This window comes from Artemia franciscana, chromosome 15 (assembly GCF_032884065.1).
Source record: "Artemia franciscana chromosome 15, ASM3288406v1, whole genome shotgun sequence".
NCBI classification, from domain to species: Eukaryota; Metazoa; Arthropoda; class Branchiopoda; order Anostraca; family Artemiidae; genus Artemia; species Artemia franciscana.
The window spans coordinates 17,155,152-17,180,224 of record NC_088877.1 but is presented as its reverse complement, the minus strand read 5'-3'; the positions used below and the strand labels follow the sequence as shown (position 1 = coordinate 17,180,224).

Here is a 25,073-nt window from a genome sequence, read left to right as displayed (position 1 = left end):
TCACAACTAGTAAGGAAGTTACAATTCATCATAAGAGTTTAATTAGAATCCCCCTCCCTGTTTAGTTTTCAGAAAAACAGCTACTATCACTACTACTAACAACTCACCGCAGCACCAAGCCGTCTAAAGCCAACACAGCTACGCACGCTCATCCTCCATCCCAATCAATTCAAAGCCTCCCTCTTTACACCCACCCAGGAAGTTCCTATTTCCGTTAAATCTTTCTTTATGATATCCTCCCACCCCAACCGCGGACGACCTGCTTTCCGTTTAGCCATAGACGGTTAGCCAAAAAGGACAATCTTCGGCAATCTGTCATCCTTTTTCCGCAGAACGTGCCCAAGCCATCTCAACCTTTCTCTCATTATCATAATTCGTGGTAACGAACTATAGTAAGGAGCGACACGGCTCAATAGTAACCGAAACTCTAAAAAACGGATTTTTGATGTCAATCGTTACATCAAACGAATCGCATTTTAATGCTGATTTTAGATGTATAATTTTCATCAAGTTTAGTATTACCCATCAAAAGTTACGAGCCTGAGAAAACTTGCCTTATTTTAGAAAATAGGGGGGAAGCCCCTTAAAAGTCATAGAATCTTAATGGAAATCACACCACCAGATTTAGCGTATAAGAAAATCCCACTTTAGAAGTTTCAAGCTCCTATCTACAAAAATGTGGAATTTTGTATTTTTTGACAAGAAGACAGATCACGGATGCGTGTTTATTTCTTTGTTTTTTTTTGTCTTTTTTTCCAGGGGTGATCGTATCGACCCAATGGTCCTAGAATGTCGCAAGAGGGCTCAGTTTAACGAAAATTAAAATTTCTAGTGCTCTTTTTAAGTGACCAAAAATTGGAGGGCACCTAGGCCCTCTCCCACGCATATTTTTCCCCAAAGTGACCGAATCGAAATTTTGAGATAGCCATTCTATTCAGATTAGACGAAACTCTAATAAATATGTCTTTGGGGATGACTTCCCTTTCCATCCTCTGGGGGATGAATCCCCCGGAGTCCCCGGGGGAGGGGATGCAATTTACAAACTTTGACCATTGCTTACTTTGACATAGTAATGGTTTATGAAGTGTACAGACGTTTTCAGGGAGACTTTTTCACGTTAGGGTGGGGTTGGGTCGGAGTCGGGGGTTACGTGGAAATATCTTTCTATGGATGAATTTATCACGAGGGAAGTATTAGTATTATTTAAAAAAAAGTCTAGTATTATTTAAAAAGCAATAAAAAAATAAATTAAAAAAATTTTTCACCTGGAAGTAATGAGTAGCATTAAAATTTAAAACGAACATAAAATAATACGTATTTAAGGGGGTTCGTCTCCTCCACAATACCTTGCTCTTTACGCTAAAGTATTTTTAGTAATTTCAACTATTTATTCTATGGCCTTTGTGATTAAGGGGTCATCCTCAAAGATTTGGGATAAAATTCAAGCTTTGGTGTACAGAGCGAGGTACTGACGAGGGGGCAAACCCCCTAATATACGTAATAAAAATACACAAATATATAAGTTCGTTACGTAAGTCAATGCGTAAGGTACGTATGTTTATTACCAACAAAAACGTTGGTACAAAAAATTAAAAAATATAGTTGCATTTTTAAGCAACCGAAAACGGGGGGGCAACTAGGACTTCTCCCCCACCCTTTTTATCAAATCGTCCGATCAAAACTATGAGAAAGCCATTTAGCAAAAAAAAATTATATACAAATTTCGTTTTAATTATTCATGTGCGGTGAGCCAAAATCAAAACATGCATTAATTCAAAAACATTCAGAAATTAAACAAAAACAAGAGCTAAGAGCTCATATGGCACTTGTGACGAGGTCGGAAGAGCCGAGAGCTCATATGGTACGAGGTCGGAAGAGCCAAGAGCTCATTTGGACGAGGTCGGAAGAGCCGAGAGCTCATATGGTACGAGGTCGGAAGAGCCAAGAGCCAAGAGCTCATTTGGCACTTGTGAGAAGGTCAGAACCTAAAGTTAAACTTTATAGTACAAGATCCTTCTAAATATCAAATTTCATTAAGATCTGGTCACCCTTTCGTAAGTTACAAATACCTCAATTTTCAATATTACCTCCCCCCTCCCAATTCCACCAAAGAGAGCAGATCCGGTCCAGTTATGTCAGTCACGTATCTTAGACAGGTTTCTATTCTTCCCATCCAGTTTCATCCTGATCTCACCGCTTTAAGTATTTTCTAAGATTTCCGGTCCCCCCAACTGCCCCCCCCCCAATTACGTTTGATCCGGTTGAGATTTAAAATAAGATATCAGAGTTACGAGGTCCTTCTAAATATGAAGTTTCATGAAGATCCGATCACTCCTTCGTAAGTTAAAATACGTTATTTTTCTTATTTTTCAGAATTACTCCCCCCCCCCCGCAATTGAGCGGATCCGTTCCAATTATGTAAATTACGTATGCAAGACTTTTGCTTATTTTTCCAACCAAATTTCATCCCGATCCTTCCAATCTAAGCGTTTCCCATCATTTTAGGTCTCCCCACCCCAAACTTCCCCCAATGTCACCAGATCCGGTCAGGATTTAAAATAAGAGCTTTGAGCCACGATATCCTTCTAAAAATCAAATTTCATGAAGATCCAATCACCTGTTCGTAAGTTAAAAATACCTCATTTTTTCTAATTTTTCAGAATTAACCCCCCCCCCAACTACCCAAAAGAGAGCAGATCCGTTCCGTTTATGTCAATCATCTATCTAAGACTTGTGTTTATTTTTCCCACCATGTTTCATCCCGATCCCTCCACTCTAAGCGTTTTCCAAGTTTTAGGTTTCCCCCTCCCAACTCCCCGCCCCCATCACCAGATCCGGTCGGGATTTAAAATAAGAGCTCTAAGACACGATATCCTTCTAAACATCAAATTTCATTGAGATCCGATCACCCGTTCGTAAGTTGAAAATACCTCATTTTTCTAATTTTTATGACTTACTCCCCCCCTCCCAACTACCCCAAAGAGAGCAAATAAGTTCCGATTATGTCAATCATGTATCTGGGACTTGCGCTTATTTTTCCCATCAAGTTTCATCCCGATCCCTCTACTCTAAGTGTTTTCCAAGATTTTAGGTTTCCCCCCTCCAACTCCCCCCAATGTCATCAGACCCAGTCGGGATTTAAAATAAGAGCTCTGAGACACAATATCATTCCAAACATCAAATTTCATTAAGATCCAATCACCCGCTCATAAGTTAAAAATACTTCATTTTTTCTATTTTTCCGAATTAACCGGCCCCTTCTCCCCCCCCCGGATGGTCAAATCGGGAAAACGACTATTTCTAATTTAATCTGGTCCGGTCCCTGATACGCTTGCCAAATTTCATCGTCCTAGCTTACCTGGAAGTGCCTAAAGTAGCAAAACCGGGACTTTAGGTTTTCCCCCTCCAACTCCCCCCAATGTCATCAGATCCGGTCGGGATTAAAAATAAGAGCTCTAAGACACAATATCATTCCAAACATCAAATTTCATTAAGATCCAAATACCCGCTGATAAGTTAAAAATACTTCATTTTTTCTATTTTTTGCGAATTAACCGGGCCCCCACTCCCCCCCAGATGGTCAAATCGGGAAAACGACTATTTCTAATTTAATCTGGTGCGGTCCCTGATACGCTTGCCAAATTTCATCGTCCTAGCTTACCTGGAAGTGCCTAAAGTAGCAAAACCGGGACCGACAGACAGACCGACAGAATTGGCGACTTCTATATGTCACTTTGTTAATACCAAGTGCCATAAAAAGTTTTTTTAAGAAGGAGCTACATTAAAACTTAAACCGAACAGAAATTATTCCATATATGAAAGGGGTTCTCTCCGCAATGCCTCGCTCTTTACGCTAAAGTTTTTTTATTGTTTGAAAAAGTAGAGTTGTAGCAAAGAGTCAAACTTTAGCGTAGAGCGAGGTGTTGCGGAGAGGAGAACCTCTTTCATATACGGAATAATTTCTGTTCGTTTCAAGTTTAAATGTCGCTCCTTACTTGCAGTTAAAAAAACTTTATTTTTTATTTAATAGCCAAAAAAAGCGGGATTGATAGGCGCTTTTCGTACAACCTTCTGTTTGAAATACGGTCAGTCAGCCGGGTGCCCAAAATAAAACAAAAAACTGCGAAAAGACTCATATTTACTGGCGGGGAACAATTGTATACTTGCAGAAATTCAATATTTTTCTTATATAAACGAAAAAGTGTCAACTGAATTTCAAAATTTGTAATTTTAAGCGCTAGAACTCGACAGTGAGTTCCAAGTGAAGGTTCAAATTCTTTCATACTAATTTCTCGCTACGAGCTGTGAGTTTCTACGAATACGTATTTTTCATATTATTTCAATACTTTATATCCTGTATTTGGCATATTCTACTTTATTTTATCCACAAAACAAAACAGATAAGAACAACAGGTAGCAGGGCCCAACAACAGCTAAATTCGAGATAACTCAAAACCTCACAGCAGTAATCGACCCAGTGTTCCACTGTTGAAAAAAGGGCTAAAACTCATTATTGCCAATCTATAAGAAGATGCATTTGCCAGGAATAGAATGTGCAGGGCCTAATTAAAGGGACATCTCCTTTTCATCTGGCCATTTAAACCTTTCCAAAAAAATAAAATTACGGAAAAAGCTATATCAAACAGTTCGTGGTACAGTTCGTTATATCAAACGAACTGTAGTAAGGAGCGACCCGGCTCAATAGTAAACGAAACTCTAAGAAAAGGAATTTCGATGCTAAAAGATATATCAAAAGAATCGGATTTTTATGCTGACTTTAAATATATAAGTTCCATCAAATTTAGTCTTTGTCATCAAAAGTTACAAGCCTGAGAAAATTTGCCTTATTTTGGAAAATAAGGGGTAATACCCCCTAAAAGTCAAAGGATCTTAACGAAAATCACACCATTGCATTCAGCGTATCAGAGAACCCTGTAGAAAAAATTTCAAGGTCCAATCTACAAAAAAGTGGAATTTCGTATTTTTTGCCAGAAGACAAATCACGGGTGCGTGTTTATTTGTTTGTTTGTTTTTTGTTTTTTTTGTTTTTTAGGGGTCATCGAATCGACCAAGTGGTCCTAGAGTGTTGCAAGAGGGCTCATTCTAACGGAAATGAAAAGTTCTAGTGCCTTTTTTAAGTGACCAAAAAAACTGGAGGGCACCTTGGCCCCCTCCCGCGCTCATTTTTTCCCAAAGTCAATGGATCAAAATTTTGAGATAGCCATTTTGTTCCGCATAGTCGAAAACCATAATAACTATGTCTTTTGGGATGACTTACCCACCACAGTCCCTGGGGGAGGGGCTGCAAGTTACAAACTTTGACCAATCAAACAGTTCGTGGTAACGAACTGTAGTAAGGAGCGACCCGGCTCAATAGTAACCAAAACTCTAAAAAATGGAATTTTGATACCAATAGCTATATCAAAAGAATCGCATTTTAATGCTGGTTTTAAATATATAAGTTTCATCAAGTTTAGTCTTACCCATCAAAAGTTACGAGCCTGAGAAAATTTGCGTTATTTTAGAAAATAGGGGGAAACACCCCCTAAAAGTCATAGAATCTTAACGAAAATCACACCATCAGATTCAGCGTATCAGAGAACCCTATTGTAGAAGTTTCGAGCTCCTATCTACAAAAATGTGGAATTTTGCATTTTTTGCCAGAAGGCAGATCACGGATGCGTGTTTATTTGTTTTTTTGTTTTTTTGTTTTTTTTTGTTTTTTTTTCCCAGGGGTGATCGTATCGACCCAGTTGTCCTAGAATGTTGCAAGAGGGCTCATTCTAACGGAAATGAAAAGTTCTAGTGCCCTTTTTAAGTGACCAAAAAAATTGGAGGGCACCTAGGCCCCCTCCCACGCTAATTATTTTCCCAAAGTCAACGGATCAAAATTCTGAGATAGCCATTTTATTCAGCGTAGTCGAAAAACCTTATAAGTATGTCTTTGGGGACGACTTACTCCCCCACAGTCCCCGTGGGAGGGGCAACAAGTTACAAACTTTGACCTGTGCTTACATATAGTATTGGCTATTGGGAAGTATACAGGCGTTTTCAGGAGGATTTTTTTGGTCGGGGGGAGGGGTTGAGAAGAGGGGGATATGCTGGGGGAAGTTTCCATCGAGAATTTGTCATGGGAGAAGAAAACTTCCATGAAGGGAGATCAGGATTTACTAGCATTATTTTAAAAAAAATTAAAAAATAAATGTGAAAAAGCTTTTTCAGCTGGAAGTAAGGAACAGCAATAAAACTTAAAACAAACAGAAATTATTACCCATATAAGGGGCTCACCTCCTTATGATACCTAGCTCTTTACACTAAAGTATTTTTAGTAATTTCAACTATTTATTCTATGGCTTTTGTGATTCAGGGGTCATTCTTAATGAATTGGGATAAAATTTAAGCTTTAGTGTAAAGAGCGAGGTACTGACGATGGGGCGAATCCCCTCATATATGTAATAAAAACATGAGAATACAAAAGTTCTTTACGTAAGCTAATTTATAAGTTACGTAAATCTTTTACCAATAAAAAGATTCGTAAAAAATTAAAAGTTCTAGTTGCCTTTTTAATTAACCAAAAAATCGGAGGGCAACTAGGCTTCGGCCCCGCTCTTTTTTTCTCAAAATCATTCGATCAAAATTATGAGAAAGCCATTTAGCCCCCCCCCCCCCAAAAAATATGCAAATTTCGTTTTGATTATTCCTCTGCGGAGAGCCAAAATCAAAACATGCATTGATTCAAAAACGTTCAGAAATTAAATAAAAAAAACGAGTTTTTTTAACTGAAAGTAAGGAGCGATATTAAAACTTAAAACGCACAGAAATTACTTCGTATATGAAAGAGGCTGCTTCCTCATCAACGCCCCGCTCTTTACGCTAAAGTTTTTTACTGTTTTAAAAAGAAGAATTGAGAGAAAGAGTCAAACTTTAGCGTAAAGAGCGGGGCGTTGATGAGGAAGCAGCCTCTTTCATATACGAAGTAATTTCTGTGCGTTTTAAGTTTTAATATCGCTCCTTACTTTCAGTTAAAAAAACTCGTTTTTTTTATTTAATTTTTACATACAGTAATGGTTACTGGGAAGTGTACCGACGTTATCAGGGGGATTTTTTTGGTTTGGGTGTGGGGTTCAGTGGAGGGGGCTATATGGGAGGATCTTCCCTTGGAGGAATATTTCATGGGGGAAGAGAAATTCAATGAAAAGGGCGCAGGATTTTCTAGCATTACTATTAAAAAAAACAAAAAACAATGAAAATATAAACATGTAAAAGTTTTTTTTTTTTAATTGAAAGTAAGGAGAAGCATTAAAACTTAAAACGAACAGAGATTATTACGCATATGAGGGGTTCTAAAAATACTTTAGCATAAAGAGCGAGGTATTTAGGAGGAGACAAATACTTCGCTCTTAATGCTAAAAAAATCTTAAGTAATTTCAACTATTTATTCTACGGCCTTTCTGATTCAGGGGTCATTCTTAAAGAATTGGGACAAAACAAGATTTAGTGTGAAGAGCGAGGTATTAACGAGGGGATAAACCCCTCATATATATAATCAAAAATATAAGAATATAAAATTTTATTACGTAAGTTAATTCTTAAGTTACGTATGTTTCTTACTAATAAAAACGTTCGTTAAAAATTAAAAGATCTAGTTGCCTTTTTAAGTAACCGAACAATTAGAGGGCAACTAGGCCTCCTTCCCCACCCCTTATTTCTCAAAATCGTCTGATCAAAACTAAGAGAAAGCCATTTAACCAAAAAAAGAATTAATATGCAAATTTCATTTTAATAATTTATGTACGGAGAGCCAAAATCAGACATGCATTAATTCAAAAACTTTCATAAATTAAATAAAAAAAAACAGGTTTTTCGCAATGAAAGTAAGGAGCGACATTAAAACTTAAAACGATCAGAAATTACTCCGTATATGAAAGAGGCTTTTCCTCCTCGACACCCCGCTCCTTGCGCTAAAGTTTGATTCTTTCTCGCAACTCTACCTTTTAAAACAATAAAAAACTTTTAGCGTAAAGAGCGGGGTGTCGAGGAGGAAAAGCCCCTTTCATATACGGAGTAATTTCTGTTCGTTTTAAGTTTTAATGTCGCTCCTTACTTTCATTTCAAAAAACTTGTTTTTTTTTTATTTAATTCATGACAGGAAGTAAAACATAGTTTATGAGAAAAAACCTAACTTTCTTTCTCCCTTTTTCAAAAACCAAAATATAACTGTAAAACAGTAAATCAACATTTTTCATACCGTTTAAGGGGAATGTCAAGACGCTTCCCATTAACCAGGGCATTGCAAATGAAATTGCTTTCACAATGCTTATACGATGCTTTCAAAATGAAGATAAATATTTAATCTTTTAAAGGTTCCTCTTTGCATTTCTAGTGGGCTTTTTTCGTTGCTTCGTTGCTTTCAAAATGCTTATACGTTGCTTTCAAAAAAAGATACATATTCAATCTTTCAATGGTTTCTCTTTGCATTTACAGCGATTTTTTTTCGTTGCTTTCAAAATGAAGATACATATTTAATCAAATAGTTCGTGGTAACGAACTGTAGTAAGGAGCGACCCGGCTCAATAGTAAACGAAACTCTAAAAAACGGAATTTTGATGCTAAAAGATACATCAAAAGAATCGAATTTTCATGCTGATTTTAAATATATAGGTTTCATCAAATTTAATCTTTGTCATCAAAAGTTACGAGCCTGAGAAAAAATTGCCTTATTTTGGAAAATAGGGGGAAACGCCCCCTAAAGGTCAAAGAATCTTAACGAAAAACACACCATCGCATTCAGCGGATCAGAGAGTTCTATAGAAAAAATTTAAATCTCCTATCTATAAGAATGTGGAATTTCGTATTTTTTGCCAGAAGACAGATCACAGGTGCGTGTTTATTTATTTTTTTTTTCCAGGGGTCATCGCATCGGACCAACTGGTCCTAGAATGTCGCAAGAGGGCTCATTCTAACGGAAATGAAAAGTTCTAGTGCCCTTTTTAAGTGACCAAAAAAATTTTAGGGCACCTAGGCCCCCTCCACGCTCGTTTTTTCCCAAAGTCAACGGATCAAAATTTTGAGATAGCCATTTTTTCCGCATAGTCAAAAACCATAATAACAATGTCTTTGGGATGACTCAGTTGCAAACTTTGTCCAGTATTTACATACAGTAATGGTTATTGGGAAGTGTGCAAACGTTTTCAGTGGGATTTTTTTGGTTTGGGGTGGGGTTGAGGGGAGGGGACTATGTGGGAGGATCTTTCCTTGGAGGAATATGTCATGAGGGAACAGAAATTCAATTAAATGGGCGAGGGATTTTCTAGCATTAATATAAAAAAAACAAATGAAAAAGCAAACATGAAAAAAAAAACTTAACTGAAAGTAAGGAGTAGCACTAAAACTTAAAACGAACAGAGATTATTACGCATAGGAGGGGTTCTAAAAATACTTTAGCATAAAGAGCGAGGTATTTAGGAGAAGACAAATACTTCGCTCTTTATGCTAAAAAAAATCTTAAGTAATTTCAACTATTTATTCTACGGCCTTTCTGATTCAGGGGTAATTCTTAAAGAATTGGGACAAAACTTAAGATTTAGTGCAAAGAGCGAGGTATTAACGAGGGGACAAACCCCCTCATATACATAATAAGAAATATAAGAATATAAAAGTTTGTTACGTAAGTTAATTCTTAAGTTACGCATATTTTTACTATTAAAAACGTTCGTTAAAAATTAAAAGTTCTAGTTGCCCGAAAAATTGAAGAGCAACTAGACTTCCTTCCCCACCCCTTATTTCTCAAAATCGTCTGATCAAAACTAAGAGAAAGCCATTTAGCCAAAAAAAGAATTAATATGCAAATTTCATTTTAATAATGTATGTGCGGAGAGCCAAAATCAAAAATGCATTAATTCAAAAACGTTCAGAAATTAAATTAAAAAACTAGTTTTTTAACTGAAAGTAAGGAGCGACATTAAAACTTAAAACGAACAGAAATTACTCCGTATATGAAATGGGTTGTCCCCTCCGCAATCCGTCGCTCTTTACGCTAAAGTTTGACTCTTTGCCACAATTCTATTTTTTAAAACAATTAAAAACCTCAGCGTAAAGAGCGAGGGATTGTGGAGGGGACAACCCATTTCATATACGGAGTAATTTCTGTTCGTTTTAAGTTTTAATATCGCTCCTTACTTTCAGTTAAAACTAGTTTTTTTTATATTTAATCTTTTAAAGGTTCTTTTTTACAAATTAAAGGTTCCTCTCAATCAAATGCACTTTAAGAATTTGGTTAAGACAAAATTACCGTGCGTTTGCAAAGATGTGTGGAAAATTAATACGATAATAAAAAGTAATTTGACAGTGGTCAATTTTACATCTTCTTCATTTTATAGTCTCACTAAGAAATTTTCTCTTAAAAAAAAATTGTGAGAATTGCTCCAATTCAAAACACTAATGTAAAACACCTAGGCATATTCACCTGTGAAGGTAAAGAAATTCATAATAAAGCCAATAAGTCTAGGAAAAAAGGACCTTAAGAATAGCCAAAGAACCATAAAAAAACTGCCAAAGAAACCTTACTACATATTTTACTCCACAGCTTATAATCCAATGCAAAGCGAGAAAACTTACATGACTGATTTTGAAGAAGCAATTGCGATAGTTGAGCAGACCTCCTTTCACTACCATATAAACAAGGAGAACTCGGAGCACTATTATTATCCAAAATCATTGGACTAAACTTTGTGGGTCTTCTCCAGCCAGGCTTACTCCCATGATTAACGTTTAAATTTGTATTAGTGACCACTTCAGGATCTACACGGCGCCAACTAAGTTTTTGGCGTCTTTTATTATTTTTATTGCTCTCTCGTTCGAGTGTTTCGAAAATAAAACATGCCGCCCCAAATTTCCCTTCATTTGGTGTTGCTCTTTCAACGGCCATTGCGACAGTTGTTTCTGTGTTCTCTGAGACATCTTCGAAATCACTAGCACTATCACTAATTTCATAAAAGCTATCGTCACTTTCTATATTAATGTCCATATATTCTCCTTCTTCATCCCAATCTTGAAAGCTAATATTTCCACGGGATCCAGTTCCCCAATCGTTCCCAATCCCCGAGGTGCAAGTGCTGCTTCTATCTTGGGAAGTTAAACTAGAATCATTTGAAGTCTTTCTTTTCTCATATTCCCTATTTGCTCTTCTCGTCGGAGGTATAAAAAGAAGGGGATCGAACACAGTAGGTGGTGTTAATCTAGGTCGTTTTATCACAACTTGATATGCTTCCTTGCCTTTGTTCACATTTTGAAGAGTAGCGAGCTCTTCCCATCGATCAAGATATACAGAAGAATTATATTTGATCTTGAGACCTTCACAATCTGACTGATGATCATCATCAAAGTCACTGCTAAGTCTATCATTTTCTTCCCTAAATTCTCCTGGGAAAGCTGCACCGTCTGGTGATCCTCTAGATGATGGTCCTCTTTCTGGACCACTTACATCCTTTGCGTGTACAACACTTGGTAGTTCGCCGAGAACTCTATAAACTTTTGGCAAATTCTTATTTTCACTGAATATTTCCGTAACACAAGGTTTGTTTGTTTTATTTATTCTAGAACTCAAACTAAAATCTCCTTTGAATAGACTAGAAAATGAAAATCTATTTGGTAGCGTAAAAATAACTGAAGTGGCCCGAGTCAATTTTTTTAAAGAATCATTTTTCTGTTCTGTCAATTTCTCACGGCGACTTAAGCTACCACTGGCACTCCGTGGCCTTTTAAAATCCTCAAATGAATCATTTAATGGTATAAGGAAACGTCCAGAAGAAAAATCTACCTTCAAGTTATAAACAGCGTCTAAGCTTTTTGCTGCTCTTAATGGTTTGTGACACGAATTGGGTTTGCGTAGTCCGTGTGAAGTCACAACATCGAAATGGGCCGATTTTGGCAAAAACCGATCAGGAGTAAAATAGGATTTTTGGTCCTGAGACTCAACCTTACTTTTGGACTGAAGCCATTCATTGTAATTGACTAAATTCCCCGGTCGTATAGGACTTGACAAACGAACACGAGGCAAATGATATTCGTCACCACTATTGGGTACACTATCCCTACGCGAACCAGTTCTTAGTCCACCGGTCATTTTTAAAACATCACACCAGGCTCACAATAATGACTGAGAAAAAAACTGTCGCTGCTAAGGTGTCGGCCTAAAAACCAAATCCTCGAGCTTAATCAAAAAGAAAATTTGGACCGCTAATTGGTCAGGAAACGCCTCTAGTGCGCAACCGATAAATACTGGACAAGAGTATCTGACGAAGAAAAAAAAAAGAGGGAACTTGAATGATGAGTTAAAAAATGGAAAAACTAAGCATAATTAACTTATAGCTGATTTTTCCCCTCTAGAAATATCAAAACATCTTAACAATGAAAGAAAAAATTGTACATGGCGTTGACTTTTGGCTAGTCACTACATATTAATTTACGTCGCAATATCCGGTGGCCAGCACCTATCCCCTCGGGAGTACCCCGCCCCTCCCCAGCAGAACCCCATCATAAAATACCATGCTCTTCCGGCTGGCTGGTCTTCAATCACTTTCGGGCTTCGAAAAAATGGACTTGAACTCTCAATTTATGATCTAATGAGCATCCTATAAAACTTATGCGACCATAAAGCGGAGGTGTGGATGCCGAAGTGGCAGTCCCCTGCCTATACGGAATAAAGTCGGTTCATTGTAGGGTTTCATGTTACTCTTTACTATCATAATAACAGCGCAGACTAGAAATATTCTCAGAAATCATAAGAGGGTAGATATCAATTACACATTTTTAATGTATTTTTTAAAGCTTCTTCTGTGCCCCTCCCCAATAAAAATTCTGGTTACGGTCCTAGGGATTATACATCCTTCCTCCCCTCATCTCTCTCTTAGAACTAATTCTGTATTTATCTGATGGCTCAATGAGAGCTGGGACGTTTTCGCATTAAAATGCACCCTTTGAGGTATTTCCCTCCCTCCCAAACTACAAAACAATCAGAGAACCCACTGTACAATTTTAAGCGCCTTTTTAAGTTTTGTAATTTGTCTATTGCTTACAGATGTTAATTGTTATTGGAAAACATACGGTTATTTTTCACGGGGGTTTTCTGCAGGGGAAGGGGGGGGTTATCCGGGGGAATTTTCAGTTGGTGATTAAATTGTTGGGAATAATTTTCTTTAGCTAGGATCTATTTTCCACGATGTATTTTCCAGGGGGAGGTATTTTCATCAGGGGGAGGGGTAAACACCTATAATCCACCATGTCTTTTAATGGCAAAAGCAAGGTTGGTGTCACAAACTCACCACTCATTAACTGTTTTTACATAAAATCCTAGTTCTTAGAAAAAGAAAGACAATAACAGTGAACCTTAATGGATTATTATTTTAATTCATTAGGATTAAAACAACTTCTATTTTAGGGGTGTTTGTGGCTCGGTCCTGTATTTGAGAAAATTTTCATACAGTAAAAATTGGAAAAAGGATTTATGAGAGAAAAACGCTGGCCTCAAAAAGAATTAGTCTTGCCCCAGATGTAATTTAGGAGTTGAAGATGTGGTCCGCGTTCTTGAAAAGTGCCACAAGTTTTTTTGGTTAAGAAAAAGTTTTTTTTTTTTTTTTTATTAATTATAATCTTGAATTTCCGCGAATCCTGGAGACGACTGTAAAACACAATCGCTCAGGTTTGTAAATACGAAAATGAGAAGGTAAAGAAAAGATATAAAGTGAAGGATTTTTTAGGGGGGGGGGGATTTTTATTTATTCTGTTATGTACATTATTGAGTACTGTCTTGTATGGCCTAGTTGGGCTTATATAAACTCACATACTTATATTAACTTAATACTACTACTACTACTACTACTAACTCACTGCAGCACCAAGCCGCCTGAGGCCAACACAGCTACGCACGCTCCTCCTCCAACCTAATCTATTTAAAGCCTCCCTCTTTACACCCTCCCAGGAAGTTCCCATTTCCTTTAAATCCTTATTTATGACATCCTCCCAACCCAGACAAGGACGACCTGCTTTCCGTGTAGCCCCAGACGGTTGGCCAAAAAGGACAATCTTCGGTAATCTGTCATCCTTCATCCGTAGAACGTGGCCTAGCCATCTCAACCTTTCTTTCATTATAGCCCCAGAAAGCGGGATTGAACCACACTTTTCGTACAACCTACTGTTTGAAATACGGTCGTCAGCCGGGTACCCAGAACAATCCGTAGGCAATTTCTCTGGAAAACATCTAGTAAATTTTCATCTGCTTTTCGGAGTGTCCATGCTTCAGAGCCATATTTGACCACTGTCATCACTGTAGCTTCCAATATTCTAATCTTGGTTTGTAGGCTTATCTTTCTATTCTTCCAAACTTTTTTTAATTGTGAAAAAACACCCTGAGCTTTAGCTATTCTACTTTTAACATCTTCACTGCTCCCACCATCTTTACTAATAATACTACCAAGGTAACTGAAGCTCCCAACCTGATCAATCTTTTCGTTACCTAAGGTCACCTGTTCATCTTCACTTATTCCTAACCTTAGTGACTTAGTCTTCTTAACATTAATTTTCAAGCCTATTTTAGCACCCTGAACTCGTAAAACCTCTAAAAATTCATTCATTTTGCTCACACTTTCATCTAATATGCTTAAATCATCAGCATAATCTAAGTCCAGGAGCGTTCTTCCTCCCCATTTGATTCCATGGTCTCCAATTGCCTTTCCTGTGCTCCTTAAGACGAAGTCCATCAAAATGATCCATATAAAGGGGGATAGAACACAACCCTGCTTAACTCCTGATTTAATACAAAACCAGTTGCTAACCTCATTTCCTACCTTAACCGCAGCAGTATTATTCTCGTACATAGCGCAAATCACTTTAATGTATTTTTCTGGTATACCATATAACGATAAGACCTTTGTTAACGCTGTTCTATCAACAGAATCGAAAGCTTGCTCATAATCGATAAAACTAAGGACCAAAGGTGTTTGACAACGAAGGGACTTCTCAATTATTAACCTAAGAGTGAAAACATGGTCGACACATCCTCTACCTTTTCTAAAACCGCATTGTTCTTCCCTTAAAACTTTGTCTACCGCATGTCTCAGTCTAAGACCACACTTATTTATCTGACTAAAGACACGACGAAAGTAGACTATATATTTAGGCCGCTACATACCATTTTTCTAAGGGGCGGGGATTGGAACAATCTCAAAGCCGGCTTTCCTAGCATGGAGATGTAATTTTTAGACCAAAGTGTATGAATTTCATGCATATGGATTTTCAAAGTTGTTAAAACGATCACTGGCCCTAGAGCACTTTTTGTGAGGGAATCCCCTTATCTCTTTCTGTATCTAGGTTCAATAAAACCCCTATCAACATACCATGGGCATAGCTAGGGATTTTTCAAAAGGGAAAGAGACGGGCAATTGGTCATCTAAGGGAGGGGGCAAGTTTGTTTTCATCCGTCAAAGCTCAGCTTCGCACTACCCTTTGTGGGTTTCCAAGAGCGGCAATGAGCTTTTCAGGGGACATTGTCCACATTTACCCCCCAAGCCACACGCATGCATTTTACTTACTTCAAATTTTACCTCAATGAACGTGTCTACCCCTCTTTCAATATCTTTGCGAGACTTTTCAACAACAACAACAAGAAATTGTGAAATAAATATTTTATGCAACATTAGAAGCATCAAATCTAAGAGTACTTGTACTAAAAGTACTCAAATCTTGGGTGTCAAAGACCCAAAGGATTCTCTCTGAGAACAATCTTTAAGTTTCTCCCATGTCTATAAAACCCCGTCATTTAAATACAATTTTCAAAAAGTCTATAAATTACTGTTGGTTCAAAAAGCCATGACATTTGGCATCAGTATCCTTAAAAGCTAATTATTTTCAATCTAATTTTGAAAAATACATGCTTGTTTTTATCAATGACAGCTTCTTGTCGAAATGCACATGGCAGGGAAGAAGCATATTTTTCATGTGGTAGTTTCTTAGTCTGAATCTTTACATTTTAGCCATCTTTAAAATCGAAAGACTCTTAGTTCCGATTGCACCTTTAACATAAGTTGAATATAATATTAAATCGAATATAATAACTTGAATATCATAAATGAATATGTTAACTGAATATAAATGATATAATAAATGAATATGCTGTAATAAATATTATATTGAACATAAAATAATATTGAACATAGAATATTGAACATAAAACAATAATTGAATATAATTTAAATTGAATATAATAACAAAATTGATAACCAAGAATCAGTTGAGTAAACGAGGACGGGTCACATCTAACTACAACAATAGACAAGATAAACCTGCGTCCAAAATGATTATTGCGATTGATTTTTTGTAATTTTGGCGTTCAATAGGCAACTACAATTACTAAGTTACGTTCAAAAGCGCTTATTGAAACATATTAAAAATAGGTGTTTGCTTATTGTGCTTCAGAGCTCATAAGTGCTGAAACGTGTTCTTTTCTATATACATATATACAAAATTCTTGGTGCTTTAATTTCCTCGTAGGAAATACGAGGAAATTTCTTAATAGGGGCTCTGGAGCTGAAAGATTTTTAGCACTAGTGATTTTTTTTTTTTTACTTTCATTTTCGGCATAATAGGAACAGCATAGAAGGAGAGTTAAACCATCTGACTCAAACCTTTCGGCATGTTCTCTCAATTTTCAAATTGCTCGCGTAAAACTAATTTTGTTGTCCAAACGGCGTTCAATACAGCACAATTGCTCTTAATCAATAGATAATTACAATTAATTGCACTAAAATACAGTGAACATGATGCCAGTGATTGAAACTTTAGAAAACTCCAACCATTTTGCTTCACCGATTAGGAAAGTTGCCAGAAAGTAATAGTAGAATATGAATTTTATACTCAAAGCTTTCAGAATAAAAAGAAAGAAAGAGAATACAAGGCTCTCGGCTATAATTTCACCGAATATGAAATGACATTGGAGTTGATGCATTCTTGCCTCCGCAATAATGGCATGTTTGGCTGTTAGGTGAGAAGTGTTCGAAATTTAGTGCTTTACTTCTCAACATTTTTTTACACCAAGCGATCAATAAAACCTATTAAAAACATCAAGTTTTAATGTCTAAAAAATTCAAGTTGCTGATTTGATTGTCTAAGGCTGGCTTTAAACACCCAGCACAAAGAAGCCTAGGTCAAAATTAAAAAGAGTAAGCCCCCCCCCCCGGGTTAGGCTCTCACAAGAATCACAGGCAAAACTGACCCAAGAAGTAACATATATATGGAATGTTTACTTAAAAAAGAAGAAATTAGACAATATACACGTAGTCTATGCTATTTAATCTAACTACATTTTCTGCAAGGCCAGCTTCGCCGAAAAGAACACCACTCTACAAGCACAGGTTGCTCCTTTTAGATTCCTTGGTTCACACAGATCCCTTTATTTTTTCTGAATCTAAACGGTTTACATATGACGGACAGCAAAACGCTAGGACCCGCGACACCAAATCGGCCCCGCATATCCCCTAAAAAGCAGAAACAAAAAATGGGATCGAGCAAAACCGGTAACGGTGTACAGTTACGGCTCTTGTGAAGGAAATTTGTTAGTCAAATAAATGTCGTATAGTTAGATTCCTCATTTTATGCTCCTGTTCAATATGATAGTCGTTATCCTGAAAATACACCCCACTTCCCACCCCTGGTGATCCCCGTAATAATATATTTTATCCATTAATTGAATCTAGTCATACGTCACAAGATTTTTATTCAAACGGGACTTTCTGAAGGGGGACTCTGTCTATTCATCTGTTATCAGAGTAGCCGACATGGACCGTTCCCAAAGTACTATGGTTGCCCAAATTTGCGTGGTACACACCGACTTACAGTGCTACAGTTGAGAATTTTTTTGTACGTGTCGCGACTTGCTCCACGACACGCAAATGGTCCGTTTGAGTGTACTTAGATTAGTTCTTAAATCAATTTTTTAATCTTTTTTAATTTAAAGGAATACAAATATATCCCAAGCTGATGAGAGCGCAGAATGGGAAAATGTACACGGTCACGTATATCCCGTATTTAGATTATTGTCATGCATAAAATATGTTCTGACATATATTTTGATGCGACTCACGTTATGTAATTGCGTTTTATATGTCCATATTTTTAATTTGGTCAAATACGAGAAAAAGTGCTAAATTCGATGTAGCACGTGCTACAGTGCTGCACATGGTAAAATAGTGCTAAATAGTACTCTCGTGCAACAAGTGGCAGCCCTGTCTGAGATTAAGTTCAATATTTACCAAAACATAAATTTGAAAGGATTTTAAAAAAGTGGATAGTAATGGAAGTTAACGCGGCAATATGATTGATAGAAGCAACCCGCACACTGCAAATAAAAAAGCAATTGTTTTACTTGTTTCTTTCAGTTTTTTATAAACTCCTAGGGGTATATCTTTGACCATCAGGGGTAGGGAGGGATGCATTGTCATGGTAAAAATTACTATATGGAAAAAGGTGGTAAAATGAGGAATCGAATGCTACTAATTTTATATGAGATTTTTAGTAAAGCCCTAACTCTGCACTATTACTGCAAAACTTTTTGCAAGTTTAACCTTTCGTGTGCTGCTTTAACAACCAAATAAGGTTTATAGTGACCAGGATCAGTGGGTCAATGTCAGGAAATATGGGGGTGGGGGAATATGTTTTTCAAGATCTAGCAGGGAGTATTTTGAAAATGTCTTCAATTTTTTTCAAGTAAAATACCTACAAAGCCGTTTTTCGATGAAAATACCAAAAAGGTATTACTTAACATCTAGGAGGAAGTGGGGGCAAAAAGGTGCAAAACATCTTTTAAGTTTCTAAACAAATGTTTCCGCTAATAGCGTTTTAAGGGCTAAGCTGAATTATTTCGACGCATGTGTCGACCCGTCATAAAGCAGAAATGGGCGCTAGGTCACAGTTGGATCTTGGCAGATGACGCGAAACGACAGTTCTTGGCTGAAAAAAGGATTGTGAACCAGGGGCGTAAATTTCTATGGGAGGGACGGGGGCAACTACCCCTCCCAGACCTCGACTTGCTCCCCCCAGACCCCAGCTTGCCCCCCAGCTGAAATTTATTTTCTTCAAAATCTTGTCAAAACTAAGATAAGCCTGCATAATTCAAGCATCAACAGAAACGGATCAGTTTTCTTTCAGCCCCCCCCCCCAAGATTTGACGAAATTACGTCACTGTTGTGAACCAAGAGCATGCTTTTAGAAAGGACAGCATCTATTCCGTCGGAACATTAAATAAATATTAACTACCCCGGATTTAACTACAGAAAATGCAGTACAATACCCAGTTGTTTGCTACGTGCTAGCTAAAAATATATAAAAATGATCTTTTCAATAATTAAACCTCCCTGGATAAAAATGTCGTTCAACCTTACTAAAGACGGACTCTGGTTCAAATTTTATTCCGTTTATTATTATTTGTTTGCTACTATGTGAAAAAAATAAAAAAAAGCCCGCAAACCTTCTTGAATACCACATAATGTCGCTTTGATTACGACTATTAGTAGAAACTGCTCTATTTTTCTTTCTTCTGCTGTTGAAAGGAAAAGCATGTCAATAAATAAAGTATTACCCAAATTTGTGCTAGCACATCTAGCCACTAAAGTCGGGAGAATTCAAATTATTCAACCACAGAGAGCAATTGTAAAAGAAAAGTGTAGCTGTTTAGTTTTTTTTCGAATAACTGGAAATACACTTGGTTCGTCAATTACAACTTGACACTACCAAAATGCTACAATATATTAGTTCAAGAGTGTCCAAATGAAAAGATAATGAGGAGGTCCCCCTGACAAGGCCAAAACCAATACTCAAAATGAAAAACACAATTTCGCCGACAAAAATATTTTTTCAACCCGTTCTCCCTTGGAAAAGGACACGACACCCAAAAATATCAACAGTTACTCTTGCTTTAATTGTTTTCTTTATTCAAGAAATTCGGGCAAATTTGCGACGTTTGCTATGGCAACAATATGTCGCTAGTCTTCAAAAATCTTGCATTTATCATAAACAATCAGCATTTTTCTTTCAAGCACATTATTTTCATCAACAAGTTCTGGGCGTTTTAGACTTCATGGTGCTAATGCTAGAAGATTGTCCTTATCTATCAATTCTCTCGATCGACAGGTATTAAAGTTTTATTTATAAGATGTAAATCATAAGTTTTATTTATAAGATGTAAATCATAACAGGAATTTGCAGCACAGGTCCTTAGGACTTTCTTTTTGCTACAACAATTTATTAGTAGTGTTATTTTTATTTATGTTTATATTGTGGATGAAAATAGAACCTACCTACCTTTAATAAAATTATAATGAAAAATTGATATACTGTTTTGCTGTTGTATTTCTTTTTTTTTTTTGCACAGAAAATCGGTATAATTTTAACACCAAAAAACTTAAGGTCTATTTTCAGCCGACAAGAGTACCATTTTTATTGTACAGTTTTTGATGAAAGAAATTTTGTCGCACGTGATTCAAACATGGCAGCAAATTCAAAAATAGTTAGTAAATTTTGTCACAAAAACACTATAAAGCTAATATACTACTCTCAAGCTATGTTAGACGTATTCATTTGTGTTCAATGAATGATTAAACTGTTTCACGAAATGGGTAAACTGATTATCCCTAGGAATATGCTAGATAACGCAGATAGTTGAGCCTACAGTACACCTCTTCTAAAAAATCAGATCCCTCCCCCGAAAAAAAAATAGTTGACGTCTCAAGTTTTGAAAGTCCTGCAATTACTCTTGACAATCTTCGACTAAGACTATAAACATAACCAATCCGTAAAGTTATAAGCTGGACTATAGTGTGTGATTAAACAGACCAATTAGGGACCAAACCATTTTGAAAGAAAAGTAACGCCTGCTTTTAATATGAGATTTTTGGTAAATTACTAGAGTAGATACGGACAATTCCGCCTCTTCACGTCAACAAATTTAGCTTTGAAAATTATGAACTTGGTCCTCGGTTGAACCTTAGCAGTGACAGTTGTGGTCCTTTGAACTAACATTCTCTTTGAATTATCCCGTAACAATTATCATTTTATACACTGTATCCTGAACCTTCTAAGCTGTTTTCACTATAGTTGACAGCTAACTAAAACTGTCAGATTCAGCTCCAGCATCCAGACCACACATTTCTGGAGGCGGAACTTAGCTTAATTCACAGCGCAACTGAGAGCACACCTCTATTTTTGAGTATACGAAAACTATCATTTTCCACGGGTTAATCTTCAGCAATACAATAGTGACACAGACTACCGTGAGACATATTTCTGCGTTTTCTCAATACTTGTCAAAATAGTTAATCTTCGACTTTTGATTTAATATATAGCACACTCGCGGAAGTTAGTCATACCGCCCACTAATCTCGGGTTAAATATAGAAGTTTATTTCAGCCAACGTGTTATTTCACGGGTTCAATTACGTAGTCTCAAGGAATGCAGCTTTTTTTAACTATTAGATATAGTTACGTATTGGGAATATATATATACATATTCATTTTTTTCGCTGATGACCTAGTTATTTTTGCACTTAGCCATTTCAGACTCAATAGGCTATTGAACATTTCTGATGACCTGATTACACTGTTGTTGACAGCAGATATTTTTGTTGTTCTTTTCGAGAACGATGGTTAATAATTTTTTTTTAATAATGGATATCTTTATTACATGACTAATATACAGACAAAGCACGAATCCCAGTATTCTGGGCTTGTATGGCTACTCCTAGAATACTCTACGTTACACATATGCATCGGGTTACCACACCTTCCATCTACCAACATACCAACACAATATGATAATTTTGCTCGAGACAAAAAAAAAAGAAAATCAAAACTCATGCTCATGCTCATACAGGCAATGACGTCTCAACTAGCGACGGAAATCAGTCCTATATAACTCATTTTTCAACAAAGAAGGCAACCTGTTCCACAACGCTGGAAGAGCATGGCGACTGGAAAATGCCGACCTTGTCGACACCTTCAGTGGTATCCTATACTGGCTAGCCTGTCTAGTTCCATAACTGTGAAGATCCGCAGCAGTAGAAAACATATTCCGAAAGCAATTGGGAACAAGAATGTTTTCATAAAAACACATTGTTTCATGGCAATACTAACTAACGATGCAGTTAATCGGACCCACAAATAAGGGGTTTTCTTACAACCAGAATCAAGACAATATTCTGATTCTCGAAAAGATTCCTCCATATATGCAGACGGTCTCTTCTAAGTGGTGAGTTTATCGTAGCCCTGGAAGATCTGAATTCAGGGGAAAATACTAGGAAATTGGAAGAAATAGGACATTAAGTCTGGGTTTGGGCTCAAAAGAATTCCATATGTACGTGCCTGAGCACCATCAGATGAAAATGACGGAGATACATATTCAATAACTATACTTGCTTAGAATCGTTACTTTCATGCGATATATGCAAGACTGCGTCAAGGGCATCTTCCCATTGAATTTTTCACAACATTTTTTTATGTTGATCTTGGTATAAATGGTCGCTACGAAAATCGCATTATAACTGACTTGATCTATTCACACGATTCCAACTCTAGTAATTGCAATAGCTGTATCCTCCTAGTACTTAAGTTGCCTTTATAATCGCTCAGAGATCAACCTCAGGGGAGTTTAATCTTGGTCACTACATTTTCTATCTGAGTTCGAAATTCTATCCCGGCCAGCGACGAACTACAACTGTTCCTTTCATGATTGTCTTTAAGTCTATTTGAAGTACTCTTCATTAAAGTCTTTTTTGTGTTGAATTCTAGTTGATTGTCTCTTGTCTAATTTTGCATTTTCACGCATTTCTCACACTCAAAACTTGTTCACAACCCAGAACTCCTCTGGTTCACCCCCTGACATTCTTAGATTGTTACGGGGGGGGTGTTGTTTTCTTCAGTTTTGTCAGTGAAAATATCAAAAAGGGCTTTTCTTCAATGAAAATACTCCCCGAAATGCATTTTTCAAAATTTAGGGGGCAAAAAAATTGGAGCCCCGCAATTGACGCTACTGGCCTTGAATAGTAACAATTTTTTCTAGAATCACCTCTATTGTTAAAATGTATTCTTTCCAGATCATGCTTATAGCTGTTTCGGTAGTTGAGTCAGTCAATTTAAGCTGTCCACAAATTGCATATGCTTACACGCGACTTTATCACGTATTTAGCATGACCGGAAATATGGTGAGTCAACTTGTCTATAAGATTAACAAATTAAAAATCACAAAAACAGTCCTTTCTTCAATAGTTTTTTGGGTAGATTGAGTAAGTTCTACAGTTGGAAAAAGATTATATACCTAGGGCCGTAATTTGCTCTGGGACAGGAGAAGGAGGCAACTGCATCCTCCAGACCAAAGTTTGCCTCCTAGACCTCAGTTTCCTCACCCCAAGTTGAAATTTAGTTTCTGCAAAAAATCTTGTCAAAACTAAGATAAGCCTCCATATTTCAAGTATACAGAGAAACAGGTCAGTTTTCTTTTGTGTATCTTTGCCTATATGGTAATTTATGGTTCATTTTTCAGCTTTTACTGTAATTTTCAATTGATTTGGGAAAATTGGTTCCAAATTCCACCCCCCCCCCCCTAGAATTTTGACGAAATTATCCCATTGCCTATACCTAAAATAGTTTTACTAACTTGCCAACAAGGTGGTAAAAGATAGGCTAAACGCCAAAGATAAGCCTAGCAAGGTTGATCACTTTCAGTAATCACGCACACCAGATAGCGCGCGCCAAGAGTGAAGGTAACTGCGCCAGGCGTGGCGGAACTATACGGCCCACGTGGTATTCTGAGATGTACATCAGGTAGTGAAAGTGGACGCCCACTCGCTAGGAAAACAATATAAAGAATAACCTCATACAGCAGGGAAGCTCATGAGAGGTATTAAAAGCCAAAGCTTTGAAAAGGTTGGGATGAAGGAGGGGTGGTTAACAATATCCCAGCCTCAGATGGCATTACACCCTCTAAAGAGAGTTCCCAAGGGGTGTCACTCGTGCTTTGATTAGAAGATATGGATAACTTCTTGAAAAATGAGTTTTTCAAGTCTTCCTTACAAGCTCTAACTTTCGACCTCATATTATAAGATACACTCAAACTTTAATTGATGTAAACATTCCATTAATACATGAATTCGTCATTATCTTCCCCTTGACTAGTCATAGTAAACATCAAAATCAATAATTAATCAAACTTGTATCATAAATACAGAGAGGTAAAGATCATCCTTCGAGTTATCTTCATATTTTTGCACTCGCGATATATAATTTGACATTCTTTCGATTATTCCACTCATGATTAAATTACTCAGTACAAATAAGAAAAAGAACTTAATTACTTGTTTGAAAAAAATTGGCTTTGAAGACCCACCGGGGACATTAATTGTCTCTCTTGAAAAACAAATACTAAACCAAAAGTATAGGATTTTGTACTTATTCAAAAATAAAATAAAAAACTGGCTTAGCAAGAATGCCTTTTTTTCTTTCGCAGCTCTGCAATACTGGAAAAAATTGCCTTCAGATATGTTTGGAAAAAATAAAGAAAACCGAAACTTGATAGGTAATAAATCCTGGACTGCGTCCACAAATGAGCCTTTCTTAGGAGTTGAAAGTGATTGGAGAAAAGCAAAACTCTCCGTAGGCTTTTCTGATACATGGCTCCTCGTTACCGAGGCAGATGATAAAAACATGACCATTTTTTTTAGTGAAATGGGGACAGGGACCTTAAAACAGGTCAAAAACCAAATGTGTCCTGATCGATTCAAACCTTACAGACGTAAGTCCTTTGGCCAAGAGGAACCTATGTACAAAGAAGTGTTTCGCGGGACGGTCCCTCCCTCCCACAAAAAAATGGAGCCCACAAAAGTACCAACAAACCTATTCCCGGTTATTTCAAAACTAATATCTCTAAGCCCTTGGGATAACGGGACCCCAATGCTGATAAAAATATAAGAAAAATATTGTTCCCCCAAAATAGGCCGAGACAAAGGACAGAAACAACTTTTCCCTGGCCACTTTGTA

The 25,073-nt window shown here is 36.9% G+C and overlaps 1 protein-coding gene across 1 annotated transcript in view; it reads right to left on the bottom strand.

The window, feature by feature from the left end:
* Positions 1-21,155, bottom strand: part of LOC136036111 (disco-interacting protein 2 homolog A-like) — a 255,860-nt gene extending 234,705 nt beyond the window's left edge. Inside the window, exons 1-2 of the mRNA XM_065718124.1 lie at positions 21,065-21,155; positions 10,618-12,157 (exon numbers count right to left, since the gene is read on the bottom strand). Of these exons, the coding sequence (XP_065574196.1) occupies positions 10,618-12,124 (1,507 nt within the window). The 5' untranslated portion in view covers positions 12,125-12,157; positions 21,065-21,155. The remainder of the gene's footprint in view (positions 1-10,617; positions 12,158-21,064) is intronic.
* Between the last annotated feature and the right edge of the window lie 3,918 nt (positions 21,156-25,073).